At 32.7% G+C, this 15,144-nt stretch overlaps 1 protein-coding gene and 1 long non-coding RNA gene across 2 annotated transcripts in view; one reads left to right on the top strand and one right to left on the bottom strand.

Moving 5' to 3' along the window:
• The window catches only part of LOC148277948 (uncharacterized), a 28,052-nt gene that overhangs the window by 7,330 nt on the left and 5,578 nt on the right, over window positions 1–15,144 (top strand). The window lies entirely within an intron of this gene.
• Window positions 3,634–10,210, bottom strand: LOC148277949 (glutathione S-transferase-like). Its single transcript, XM_088232145.1, has 4 exons — window positions 10,019–10,210; window positions 6,485–6,625; window positions 4,879–5,018; window positions 3,634–3,947 (listed from the first exon to the last, which is right to left on the bottom strand). The coding sequence occupies exons 1-4, from the start codon at window positions 10,143–10,145 to the stop codon at window positions 3,771–3,773; spliced, it is 585 nt and encodes a 194-aa protein (XP_088088271.1). The 5' UTR covers window positions 10,146–10,210; the 3' UTR covers window positions 3,634–3,770.

Genomic DNA, 15,144 nt, shown 5'->3' with positions numbered 1-15,144 from the left:
TTTGTTGGTGATTTTTTTTCGATTTTAAAAAACTAAACACCCCAAAAAAGTATTTAGATATTTTACTTTGTGAAAACTCTATGAAGTGTAGATATTTTGTTTTGATAAAATTCACGATACTTGAACCGCTACAACTTCGCACATATATCGTTTTTTTTTTTATTTCACCAATCGATAGAGCTTACATGGAAGAACCCATTTCGATAAAAAAACGCATTTGGTTTTTTTTTTTAAATTTCACTTTGTGAAAACGGTTCTCAATTGTCCATGTATAGATTAAACAGTTACATGTTACGAAAATAACGTCAAAATAGTATCAAAGGGAATCGTATCTTTTTAGTACGAAATTTCTATATCTAAAGTATCTTTACGTCAATTAATACTAATCAGAAATCTAATGTAAAATATCCGGTGATAATTCAATATAAATATTAACCACGCCTCGGAAATTGCCTGAACTACCAATCAACAACAGTCACACCTTTACTTCAAATTGGAAATCCACTGGCATCAAGTATTGAAAACATAAACGCTCCCACATTGAATTGAATTGAAAGACGTACATGATAAAATAATTCTGACTTTTATGGAGATATTGTCGAAATTATTCGGTTTGGTAATTTACTTCATTAGAAAGGTTGTAAAGGACTCGAAGGCAAAACCATTTTTAATGTTTTTGAGTGTTGAAGAATTTCTTGCATATAACTCGACGTGCCCCACGTAAAGTACTCAAACTGGATTATTGACCATCTAAGATTTTTCGTTTTTATGTTGTTATATTTATTTTATTTGTAAATTTATTTAAAAAAATTATATATATACTTAATAACAGCGAATCTATATAAACCAATTAATGTAAAATGAAAGCGGGATGTTCTCTGTTTATGATAGTCTCCATCTAACATGGCACAGCCTGTTCTAAGATGGAGATTTTCTATCTTTAGAGCAAAAGTAGTCCTATACCAAAAAAACAATAACATAAAAAAGAAAAACTAAAACTACTTAATTATAAATGCCTAGCTAATCAAATGTAGGAAATTAAAAACCGTTAAATATAAAGTATATATATGTGCCAAGAATACGTGTTACTTAAACATAAATAATATAGTATAATATATAATAAAACAAACATAAAGCAATGAAATACATGAAAATATAAATAATATGTTTACCAATTACATAAAGTACTATGTTTTTTGATTTACATATATTTTTCCAAAAAATCTCTCACTACACTATTTATATGTGTAGTTATTTTTATTTTAATGATCCTTTTATTTTATATGATCAAACACATCAAATTTATATAATCAAACACCACCAACGAATTATTCCGCAAAAAAATAAATTTTTTTTCCTGCGTTCTGAGAGGAGTATAGCGATTCATGAATTGTTGACGTGTATTTTGTATCTGTTTATTTCACAAATGTCAAAGCAGAACTAACATTTGCCACCATTTGCAAAAGTCATGGCATCTTCCGATAAGGTGATGACTTTCGCGCCACCTTATATATTTTTTTTTATTTATTAACGGACATTGTCCATATATACAATTAAAGGGTTTAAATATTACAATAAAAGAATAGTTGAAAACATTTTAAAAAAAGAAAAGAAGCGTTAACAAACATAAGGGACATCGAGACAAGATCTGGACTATTTATTTAGTGCTCGTTTAAATCGTTGTAAACTTAAACCAAAAAGTCCAGATCTTGTCTTGAGTTAACAATACGACAAAGACGGTTCATTGGAGAATTAAGGCCATAGTTTGTTCTATGCTGATAGATGAACAGTACTGCATTGTTTCTCAACCTACGAGTCGGAATATTGAATTTTACTTGTCCCAGTGATGATAGAACATCGATTATACCATTTAGTATGCCGAACATATATATGGAGTCAATATTAGTTCTACGTTTTTGTAGACTAGAAATATTTAACATTGACTCTTTATCAGCATAAGAATAATAACCTCTCTCTAGTCCAAGCATCCACGCTACTTTTCGAAGCGACCGATGTTGGACTGATTCAATGTGATTTATGCGATTGACATAGAATGGAGACCAGACCACGGAGGCATATTCCAGAAGAATATATATTATATAATGACACATAATTGAAAAACGTATAAAATTCAGATACAAAGGTTAAAACATGAAGAAAATACCTTTAACGCTCTCCATGCTAAGTATGCAATAGATTTGCAGATAAAGCACTTTACGTAGCGCAAGTCAAACTGATTCATGTTTTATTGCACAAACAAACACGCACGTGTAACATACCTATCATCACCTTTCCGCACCTAGTGGTGCATAGGGCACTTAATTGGTAAACCAAATGCAGCGTAGTTTGATCATCTGTCACATAAAGGGTTAGGTGATCAGCCTAATGCTTCAGGGCCCCGATTACAATGGAAAGTAAACAGAGTTATCTTCGATTGTCTATAAAGAAAAACCGATATTTGTGTACGAAAATGAGTATATTTAAATGAACACCAAAGTACCTTCGTCAGTAACCTCTATAATTGAACATGTTTAGAAGGAAAAACTGTATGCATATTTTTCTATTCATACAGAAAACTTAAATAAAAATAAAATTGAAGATAAATGTTAACTCCCCATTGTAATCGGGGCCCAGAACCAGATGCCAGTCCTGAGCCACCTCTAATTAAAAAAAAAACCAAACTTTTGTAGACAAGAACTGGATTCAAACCCTTTGGGAGTCGTTTGGTGTAAGTCTTTATAGATTTAAAAAATCACTAAGTTAGACTAGATCTTGTCTAGAGGTAGTATTTTTTTTTTGTCCTAGCTTTAATTTTATTTAGTTGTATTTTATTTTATTGGTGCCTGTATTTATTATAAGAAATCGTATTAGCCATCGTTAGAATGGACTGCATAAGTCCATCAAATAAATAAATAAATATTAGTATATTACAACAGAGATGAAGAACAATTTATAGAAGAGAATATAGAAGTGGCCACTTAAACTGTAAATGTCTGGACTTCTATATTATTCTCTAATAAAAAATCTTTTTCTCTGTTGTAACATATTCATGTAAAATATTTTTAATAAAATAAATTAAGAGACAAGAAGAAATGGATTGCAAAAAACGAACAGCACAAATAAAACTACTACCATCACGCCATTTTGACCACCACACACGTCTATCTTGGCATATAATCCTAGCTTCTTCCACATTCATACATCTTGTCATACATGCCCTTCGGTTCTGTCTGCTTTTGACATGACCAGACTTAAGATTTTGTTTTATCTGATCATGTCACGTCTTCCTTGGTCGTCCTCGTCTCACGTTACCGTTCGTTTTCGCCATATTTACTTGTTTGACCATTCTTTCGTCTTCCATTCGTTCTACGTGACCAAACCATATCAGAGACCCTTTCTTAGTCTTATCAATTATACTTGACTCAGATTTACACTCCCGCCTGATTTCATCATTCGCAACCCTGACATACACTGATTTCCCACACATTCGTCTAGGAGATCGCATTCCAACCGCGTTCACTCGGCTTTCATCCTTCCTCTGCCAGTTCCATTGTGACTCAAAAACTAAAACTCCGTTGTGCACTGAACAACAAAAAAGAAAACAAATTAAAACTAGGTTTAGAAAGACGAAGATTTGAATAATGATTTATTTTAAAATTGGTTTACGGTTAATCGATTAGCAAAGTTTAACTTGTTCCGTAAAAGTGGCCGAAAAAAGTATAAAATGGGGTTTAAATAAATGAAACAGTAGCCGTGACAATGTTTGGTGTTCAGCCTTCTATTACAGAATTTCTCCTTTTACTAATGTAATCACGAATCGCCGGAATTCTTCCAACATCCTCAATAAGCTTCAGGAGGAATGGAAAGGTTCCGTCAATCAGAGCTGATCCAAAATAAATTTCCAACGCTTCCGTGACACCGAAGAAGAATATGTCGATCCAAGATAACTAGAAAAAAAAATCATTTTAAAAATTATAAATCTGCACTCTGCGTGGTTTTATTAAGCTAGGGTTTCCTAGGACAGCGGTGCCCGTATTTTAACGGCCGTAGTGAACGGTGATGCGGTGGATAACCGTCGTAACGGTGACTAGAGAGTGGTTTCCTACGAAAACGGTGTTATCAACGCCATTTAACACCGTTTCCCTAGAAAACCACTCTTTAGTCGACGTTACGACGGCTATCCACCGCATCACCGTTCACTACGGCCGTTAAGATACGGGCACCGCTGTCCTAGGAAACCCTAGCTTTAGATAAGAAAATTAATGATGGGAACAATCGAAATACAAGCATTCGAGACACGCAAATAATTTAATTTAAACATCGAATTAATCGATTTTTTTACCGTGAAATGTCAGAAAACGGACAAAAAAAACGTTGCTGACATTTATTTTAAGCTTTGGGGGTAAACATATACATGCGTAATAACAAAGTACTTCAAAATAATGATGGGGAAGTTCAGCCCTACAGGAAATTGGTATAAAACATGTTTTATTACGCACTTTAAAAATTAGAGAAATAAATTGTAAAAATCTTGAAAATGTAAAAAAAAATAATTTAATTAATAAAAAAAAAAACGAACATTTAAGAGAAGGTAATATAAAGGTAGTTAAACCAGCCAATGACAGGTCATAAGCCATGTAAATTTCTAGACTACTATATTACCTTCTCTTAAATGTTCTTTATCTCTGTTGTAATATGTAAATATAAACAGCTCCCCAGGGAGTTGAATCCAGTCCTTGCCAACTCAAAATATTTACTATAAGTTACTTACAAATAAAGATCTAAAAAAGAAACGGGATAGTTTTTGATATCCGTTGCCTTTGCAAAATTGAGTATACTCGTAAATTGGCTATTAATTCAATCAAAATTTTGCATTACCTTATTAGAAAAATGTCCTGTATTAGCTTTTACTGCGTTTTCCATGCGATGTAAGTAATATTGAGTTATTTCTTTAATTAATTGTTTCTTCAAATCTTCTTTCTTAGCTTTGTTTGTTTCTTGGTACCAGGTTTCCGATTCTGTAATATGAAAAGTGCAAAAATGGGTAGTTGTTCCGGTCAAATATTTCGTTTATGACCAGTGCACAAATGAGTAGAAAAAAAAACTATTTTGAGCATATTTTTGGCGACAGTACGTTCACGGAGACTGGACCGCTGTGCACGTGCAAACCACGAGCCCACTGCGTGATATCGCATGATTGATCCATTTCGCACCACAATAAAAATCTACACGGTATGATAAAATACAATACAAAAATTAAAAATGGATGGTGGATCAAAATTATTTATTTATTTAATGCTTGGCAAACTCAATAACCAGTACACTATGAGACCGATTAATCTCAGGTCGATTTCCTTTTGCAGGATATTTATCTAAGAGTACACGCAAAATTTAAATATTGATTTTGATATAGTTATCATTAAAATCACGTTTTTAATTTTTACTATATTATTTTATTCGGGTTGTGGTCCGTGGCAAGTGTTTCGGACTCATGCATCAGATGTTCGAGGTTCGAACCCCACAGTATCCCAACTTGATTTCCATTTTCTAATAGTGAATTTTTCACAATTCATTGAAAATGGTCATTAATTATAAAAACGCAAATATTTTGTTTTTATATTTTAACTAATTTTTTAACCGATGCGTTTTTATCTCTTAAAAGACTGTGATAAATAATCCCTTTACGCGCGGCGCTAGTAAAAGACGGATTATTCTAAAGTTCAGACATTTGAAAAAAGCACGGAGACATACTGTTTAATAATTCCCTTTCCATAATTTATGCAAATAAACATATAATTTAGCCCTGTTACAGCAAAATAAATTAAAAATCACAAAACACCGCTCATTTTACGCGCGTGCGTCCCCCATCACTGTCATCGACGGACTAAATCTGTTTTACACAACATCTGCCACAGAAAAGCGTCTCTGTCTTCCTTTTTATGAGTTCTATCTTTATGGTCTCTCTTATACAGATGTATTGCTGAATTAGCGGACATTCATTATTCGCGTAGCAAGGATAAATATTTTTTGTATTGATATCCAGCATATTTATAAAAAATTTACTTTTCAAATCTGGTGTGAAAACGTCCGTTTGAAGATCACAAAAAATATAAGTTCATATTTTTTTTTAATAAGAAAGATTTATCAAGTTTTATGTCAACTAGTGTGACATCACAGCTACACAAGAGTTATTGGTATTTTTATTAAAATCATTAACTATGGAGTTTTATAAAAAAAAACCTAAATATTATCAAAATTTAAATAGGTACAAACGAATCTAATAATTGCCAATCCACTATAATTTTACCGTGCCGTTTAGATTAAGATAAATGTATTAAATAGGCTGTTCTCCGTAGGATATCACGCGGCTGGTTTGTTTATTTGAAAATTCTTGTGATAATGAACAGACTTTACACCAATATCGTCTTAATTACTAATCCACTATCACCTTTTGTATGTTTATTAGATGCAATGATAAACTCACTTTGCAACATTTCATAAATGAAAAGGGCCATTGTGTCAAGCTGAGCATCCACCCAGTGGTCTCCAGATATTAGTCCTGCGGCAGCTCCTATCGATCGCGCTACAGCAACGGCATGGTACAAATCTGATAATCCTTCTTTCTCTAGGACACAAAACAAATATTTACTTTAAAATATTTCAACTTTTACAAATGACGACGTATGGATTTTATGTAGAAATAATATATATATATATATATATATATATTTTATTAAACTTTTTGTACATAATGTTATTTGTACATTGGCGGGCTTATTGCCAAATGACAATTTCTTTCAACCAACCGATAAAATAATAGCTTTATTTTTATAATTCAAGTTACAGAACATATTTAATAGAAAATAAAGATTAAAAATCCAAAGATACATAAAAATAGAAAAAAACGTATTTATCAACAATATTTTGAGTTTGTCCAAATTTTTGTAGACAAGGACTGGCTTCAACTCCCTGGGGAGCTGTTAACATTAACATATTACAACAGAGATGAAGAACATTTTAGAGAAGGTAATATAGAAGTATATGCATCTACAGGGCTTATGACCTGTCATTTGCTGGTTTAAGTGGCCACTTTACACACTGTGTAACATTCAACATTCTGCCCATATTTGAACATCTACATTCCTTAAATTCTTTCATCTGTTGATGTTTGTGAAGTTGAAGAGCTGAAACCTTTATTTATGCGGGTGAGATTCATCTAATTGAATTATTTTACCTACACACTAGGCAAAGCCTGAAAAATTATATTTTTTTCAATTTCTATACTTCCTCATGGACATTTTTTTTTTTAAATTTGGACAAACTCAAAATATTGTTGATAAATCCACCTGGTCCATGAAGAAGTATAGACATTAAAAAAAAAAAATTTCATGCGTTGCCTAGTGTGTAGGTGAAATAATTCAATTAGATGAATCTCACCCGCATAAATAAAGGTTTCAGCTCTTCAACTTCACAAACATCAACAGATGAAAGAATTAAAGGAATGTAGAATATGGGCAGAATGTGTAAATGTTACACAGTGTGTAAAGTGGCCACTTAAACCAGCCAATGACAGGTCATAAGCCCTGTAGATATTACCTTCTCTTAAATGTTCTTCACCTCTGTTGTAATATGTTATGAACGTATTTGTTTATAAATTACCTTAAATCAAAAGTATTACTCAATGGTATAATATAATAAGTATATATTATACTGGCCATTCAAATAAATTTTAATACTTACAAATATTATCTTATCGTGGATTAAGAAGAGTAATCAATGCTCCTACAAGAATTTCAAATAATAAAAAAACTTGATAAGGTTCACCACTTAATGATTAAAATTGAAATGGTTGCAGTATTTCTTATCTATAATTGATCACTATTTAACAATAATTATGTCAATTGAAACCAAAACATCGGCCTCGTGGTGTAGTGGTCAGTGCGTTTGCCTGCAATGCAAGAGGTCTCGTGTTTGATTCACGACATGTTTGGTGTTTTTACACTTGAATATTTCATAATCCCCGGACTGGCTCTGAATCTGACTGATTATCTTACCTTCGGATAAGAAAACATAATGAAGATCCGCTGCGGTTGGTGTATCAATGCAGTGCCCTATGCACCATTAGGTGCGGAAAGGGAATGAAGAAGAAAAAAACAAAACAAGCTAAATTTATCATCTAGAAGGAAAAAAATAAAACTGGATTGAAAGTTCTCCATGTTGAAAATGAAATATTAAAATTAGACAACTTTGAAATGTTGGAAATTGAAAAAGCGATTCATAATAAGAAAAAAATTATAAATAACCAAATAAATAATTAACAAATTGCAACAAGGATGGAGAACACCTAAAATAAGGGAATATGGAAGTCTACGCATTTACAGGGCTTATGACCTGTCATTGGCTGATTTAAGTGGCCACTTTACACACTGTGTAACATTCACTATTTTGCCTATGTTTGAATATCCATATTTCTTCAATTCTTCCATTTGTTGATCTTATTATTATTATGATTCCCTTATTTTAGGTATTCTCTATCCTTGTTGTAATTTGTTAATCTTAATGACTCCCGAGGGGGTGAAATCCAGTTTTTTGTCTACAAACATTTGCACAAACTCAAATACTGCAAATATATATTTTTTAAATAGTCCACTCATGTCTAGTTTCGAACGTATCCATCTCACATTACCATCCTTTCAAAACAAAAAGACTTGATTTCTTAGTCTCATTGAAACATACTGATAAAATAAAATAGGAAAGAATTCATTAGTTAAGTATACCCTGAGAAATAAGCTTGTTAAGCCTTGAAATCAGTCGGCGGAAAAAAAAATATTGGCTAAAAACAAAGTTGTTTTATTAAATAAAAAAAAATATTTAACAGACTTGTTAAATAATAATATATGAAATTTGAACACTGTACAGGTGTACAGTCCTCCTTAGAACAGATTTCCCTGGTGAGGAGAACTCTTAAATTCATTTTGGATAAAACAATCGATATCAAAATTAAAAAAATATTTTTTGAAAAAAATTATGTTTCGTTATAAAAAAAAAACATATTTTTTCATTATAAATTTAAATTGTTTCTATTCACTCATATCAAATACACACTTACCCTGTCCCTAAACCTACCCTCACACCCATATACAATCACACACATATTCACATACCTACCAAAACCACACTCCACTTTTTTACACACGCATCCTCACACAAAAAAAAAACTCGCACACATGCACTTCTATGAATTATATCTAACTTAACTGGATTTTTATAATTGTATTTATGTGGAAAACCGATTTGGCTTTATTTTATGTTTTTTTTATAATGTTGTGTATATTTTTTTGTATTGCTGTTGTTTTTCTTAATAAACAAAAATTAAAATTAAAATATCAAACCATATATACGTACAGGTTATAATGGAAGCAATAAATACAAATTGTGGAAACCAGAGAGTGAGAGACATGACAGTTGTCTATGGTCAATGGACAACAGTGTTCAATGGACCTACATAAGAGCGCGTAACACGTCACTAAAGTTACTTACAATTTTTGGTTTAGGTATTACACACGAAAATACCGAGGTTAAACAAATAATACTTTAAAGTGAATTTGAATACTGGTGGAGGCAGAGAAGGGCGAATGACGTGTTGCGCGCCCTATATTGGTTCATTGGACACTGTGGCCATGGACAACAACACAACAACACATCCTCGTCTATCACTCTCTGGTCCCCACATTTACTTGATATAAATGTAAAAAGATGTTGATTGAAAAAAAAAGTTTTATACACCGAAAATTCGAGTAACGACAGATGCATTTTGATACGAAAAGAAACATATTAAAGTTATGAACTAGAAATTGAACACAATATGGGAACAATTGAAACAGTAAATAATTACATTACAGCTGCAGCTAATGTAATTGTTTGTTGATGTAAGTTATGTTAGGTTGCCTCCAGTAGTTGCGGGTAGCTTCTATAGTTTCAAAACATTATCATATCGAACTTTAGTGCAGTCACAAACCTTCGTCTTCGAGCCATTTTTCCACTGACGCCTTCAACTTTCCTATTTTATCACCTCCAAAATGTAACAACATCCTGATGCTTTCAGCTGCGCCATGTTTACCAACTTTTTTATCAACAGCAGTCATTTCAATAACACGACATTCGCAATTTCTAAACAAGCGACCAGCTCTAGCACAAAACAATATCTAACAAAGAAATAATGTTTGCGAATCTGAAAATACGTTTTGTTTGTTTTCTCTGGGTGATAGAGAACTACATACATGTATATAAAAGTGTGTTAGGTGTTTGCATATCAATGTCAAGTTATCTGGAACTGAAAAATTATTGTTACCAAGACAATGAGTACTTATCAATTATTATTGCTTTGATTAACGATTGGTTTTTTGACCCGGAACGGGCGGCGTGGCGTATCGGCCCCCAACTGGTCATAATTATGCGATTTTAAACGAATTATTTGTAGCAATAATTAATAACGTAATGTTTAAATATGTGAATTTGCTTCCGTTGAAGCTAGCATATTATGTCATAACTAGAGTCCGGATAATATGCAACATAAAAAGGCTGAAATCTTGTCACCTATTTATAATGTAAATATATAGATAATTTAGAGAGCCCGGAGAAATTTCCTACAATATACAGGATGTTCTTTAAACCCTGTCACATCCGAAACCACGATGATCAGTATGAGCAAGAAGACATATTGGCACATTAAAATTAGTTTTTAGAACGGATAAAATTAAAATTAAAAACCAAATGGTTGCTTTCTTCTGCATGAGTGAAACGGGGGGGGAGGGGGGAGTCTTATACACCACCAACAGTGCGGCCGTGCCCCCCTCGCTTCTCCCCTGCAGAAGTAAACAACCATTTGTTTTTTTTTCATAAATTTCATTTTAAAATTTGATTCGTTCTAAAAATTAATTTGAATGATAATATGTCTTCTTGCCCATACTGATCATCGTGGTTTTGGATGTGACAGGGTTTGAATAACACCCTGTATATTAACTATAAGATTTAAAAATAAAAATTCAAGAAATATTTGCGTTCTTATGATTTTACCCAAATATTTAATTTTGAGGGCCATTTTCAACGAGTTGTAAATAACGCACTATTAGAAAATGAGAATCAAGTTGGGGTAGAAGGGGATTCGAACCACAGACCTTTGGTCCGTGAGTCCGAGACACTAGCCACAGGACCACAACCCGATTATGATGATTATTATGATAGATATATATATGGGTCTACCCCTTTGCAGACTATACACAGATTTATTTTTATTGCAAACCAGGCGAGAGAAGTGTGCTTGTCAATTAAATTGATGGGTGCGTCGAGAAAATAGGAAACCGGATGGCTGAAAACAGACATTAAACCCATCAAAAACGGAACAACCATGGGTGATTTCAGCCGGACAACATAATTTGATCCAGGATACGGCCCTACCCAATGTAGGGAGTACCGCTTTACCCACCGTTAAATTACTGGGAGTTTTACTGAATTCTGACCTTTCTCTCGACGCTCAAATTAGTAGAACGATAAGTTCATGCTTCTACCAGCTGAGACAAATTAAATGCATACGCAAAAATGTACCGGTTGATGCCGCCCGTCAATTGATAAATGCGTTTTTAGTGTCTAGAGTCGATTATTGTAATGGTATCTCTGCTGGTCTACCGATGAACAAAATGACTCGCCTACAGTCTGTATTGAATGCTGCAGTGATACTTATTTTCGGAATCTCTAAGTTTAGTCATATCACTTCACTTCTTCGGGAATTACACTTGCTACGTTTTCCACAGAGGGTCGAATACAAACTCTGTTGGCTTTTGTATAAATCACTGCACAACTCTGCTCCAGAATATCTAAGGGAACTATGCATTCCAAATGAACTAGCTGACAGGCGTCTCACGCTTAGATTAGCTACGTCTACGGCGAGAGGAAAAGTTATTATACATCTACGCAAACAGCGAACTAAATTTAGTGAACGCGCATTTACGGTCGCAGGACCTATGGCATGGAATGCTCTCCCAGCAAAGGTGCGAGGCTGTGAAAGTAAAGTGATCTTTCGGAAAAAACTTAAAACCCACTTGTTCTCTAAATTATTTGAATAAACCCGTAGCATGTGACAACAAAATGAATTGTTTTAATTAAATTATAAATTTAAAAGCTTCAATTAAGTTTATTTATCTATATAATCTCTACGTAAAGCGCCTTTGAGGTATTATATTACGGAAATAGCTCTACATAAGTTATCCATAATAATAATAATTATTAGATATCATATGACTTATAATTAGAAAATTGGTCCTCGCTTTCAACTAGACGCATAGTAGCTGATGTTGTTACACTGCATAATATTGTGAGTGAATAATGTTATAGATTGTCTATATTTCCATGCTTAGTAAATAAAGTAAACCTAAGGATTTCATTTTAGACCACCAGGACTTAGATCTACTTTCCACACAAAATCTTTTCAAACAAATTATGCTCTGCATTCGTGAGATTTCATCTAAATGACAATAAATTTAATGATCTTTTTGATATATTTAATACTTCGCCTGCTTTGATAAAATCAAAAATTATATCACGATACTTTGTAACAACTAGGTTGCGGACTTTTGAATAACTTATATTGTATCTTTTTAAACATGTTTTTTTAACTTTACTTTTTGACCTTTGTGTAGATGGCTACTGGTTTGTAAACTATACTTTTTTTTATTATTATTTTATTTGTAGTGTAAAAGCCCCCCGGGCATTAAATGTATATAAAAAAATATGTGTATGCAAATATGGATGAAAATACACTAGCATGTAACAGTCGCTAACAGCCGACTTTTGTTATTTTCAATTACCGATTTTTTACTATTCAATTTTAATCGCTTTACTAACCGAACTTCTTTTTCCCCGAGTTGCAAAAGTCTTCTTTTTTTTATTATTATTTTTTTTAAATACGTCATTTTATATACATTCACTTGAATTCCCGCCATGTGCAAACGCATTTTTTTAACTAACTCATTTAAAAAAAAAACTTGAGCCATAATAGAATTGGAGTTAAGGTAGAGCGGGGGTTCGAACCTCGGACGATTGATCCGTGAGTCCGCGAGAATAGCCACGGAACCACAACTCGGTTCTAACAACTCGTATTTATGTATTTGTTTATTTTGAGTGAAAGATTTCTTTTTTTTAATAAAAAACTTTTATTTGAAATTTTATTTATTAAATTTTACGGATTACATACATTTAACAAAACATATTTTTCCTTTTTTAATAATTCATATTCTATTGTTAATGATAATATTTTTAACATCTTCTGTAAATGTTGTCTGAGTCTTTTGTTAAGCTTTGTCTGGTAGTTTATTGTATAGTCCCTGGTCTATTAATCTCGTTTTAGAAAGTTGAATATGATATTGTTCTGATATTCTCGACAGGCGCCGTGGCGCAGTTGGTTAGACGGCCAACTGTGAAACTGGCGTCGCGGGTTCGATGTTTAAAATTATTTGATACAAAAATAAAATCATAATATAGTAATACTAAAATAGAAAGCTGTTTTTGCTCGGGTTCAAAAAATTTACTTTTACTATTTACTGATATAATAGTTGATAATTTATTTTTTATTTATTAAACTTTTTGTACATGATGTTCTTTGTACGTTGGCGGGCTTGTTGCTAAATGGCAATTTCTATACCAACCAATAAAATAAAAAATTTATTTTTATAATTCGAGTTACAGAACATATTCAATAGAAAAATAAGATTAAAAAGCTAAAGATACATAAAAATAGAAATAAACGTATTTGTTTATAAATTATCTAAAATCAAAACTATTACTCAATGGGAAAAAGGAAAAAAAGAGGAAAAAGGAAAGAAGGAGAGATTAAGGAAGAGAAAGGAGAGTTTCTTTAGACGTGATTAAAACAGAGATAATGTAGTAACATCTTTAATGGTGGATGAGAGATGATTCCACAGTCGAGCCGCATGGACACTATATGAGTTAGAGAAGAAAGAGGAATTGTGGATGGGTATTAAGAGAGTGCCTTGAGAATTAGAACGAAGAGGTAAACCTTGAACTGATAAGCGTTGAAATTTTTCACGCAGGTATATAGGAGCGTTAAGACTACGAAGTACATTAAACAGAAGTGAGAGGGAGTGATAATCTCTCCACTGTCTAATTTTGAGCCATTTCAGTTGCCTACGATAATCAGAAATGTGGTCATATTTCCTTAGACCAAAAGTGTACCTTATGCATGATTCTGAAGTCGTCCAAGTTGATTGAGTTGCTCACAGCTTAAATCAGTCATGTAAACATCAGCGTAATCTAGAATGGGTAGTAGTAATATAGTTGATAGTTGAATAATTACTGGTTAATATTTTTTAATTCATTGGGGAGATAATTGTAATTTTTTGTTTCTTTGAAAACAAAATTATTTTTAGCGTGACTTGTGTGGAATTTAGGAATTTCGATATTATTTTGGTATCTTTGCGACTTATTAATCTTAAATTCGTTTATTTTTCTTCTTTGTAAATTTGGATAGTATAATTTATTTTGTAAATTGTGTCTACTGTATGAACTTTAAATAATGAATATATGGCGGCCTCCGTGGTTTAGTGGTCAAGACGCTTGACTCACACACGGAAGGTTCCGGGTTCGATTCCCGGTGAGAACACAAAAATTAAATGTGATTTTTCTCAAGCCTGGGTGTTCTGTGATGTAATTCACCACTGTAATTGGGCTTTCTGGCCTGTTGTGGTGCAAAAAAAAAATATACAAAATATAAAAAATTTACAAAATAATATAGATTTTCCGTGTTGAATGTTGAAGGTTTTTTAGTTTATATTGCTGGTTAAAACTACGCCACCTTATATAATTGTCACGCAAACGAGAACGTGCATCCTGGAAGAACTGGTAAATCATTAGCGACTCTTCGTGTCTGGACTTGTCGGAGTAACTAAATGGATTAGCATAATGCGAAATCACGTATGTATGTGTAACGTGAATAGGTTATATGCAATGAAATCCCACATTTTCTGCACAACCTAACAAGATTATAATAGCATGATACGGATTTGCTAAAAGTATGTACAAGGTTAGTGGGTCATAATCATCCAACACAGTTATGCAAGAGGCAGCCAGGAA

Source organism: Micrasema longulum, unplaced genomic scaffold, assembly GCF_059751315.1.
Source record: "Micrasema longulum isolate JH-2025_06_02 unplaced genomic scaffold, ASM5975131v1 h1tg000952l, whole genome shotgun sequence".
In the NCBI taxonomy this organism is placed as follows: Eukaryota; Metazoa; Arthropoda; class Insecta; order Trichoptera; family Brachycentridae; genus Micrasema; species Micrasema longulum.
The sequence above is the reverse complement of the archived record's forward strand: the minus strand, read 5'-3'. Positions and strand labels throughout refer to the sequence as shown.

What these genes read in the sequence shown, in the direction of transcription:
- LOC148277949 (XM_088232145.1), bottom strand. Translation starts at nt 10,145, where the DNA reads ATGACTGCTGTTGATAAAAAAGTTGGTAAACATGGCGCAGCTGAAAGC. An exon ending in CATTTATGAAATGTTGCAAA is followed by an intron (nt 5,019 to 6,484) that starts GTGAGTTTATCA and finishes TTCATATTACAG; the next exon opens with AATCGGAAACCTGGTACCAA. An exon ending in CAGGACATTTTTCTAATAAG is followed by an intron (nt 3,948 to 4,878) that starts GTAATGCAAAAT and finishes TTTTTTTTCTAG; the next exon opens with TTATCTTGGATCGACATATT.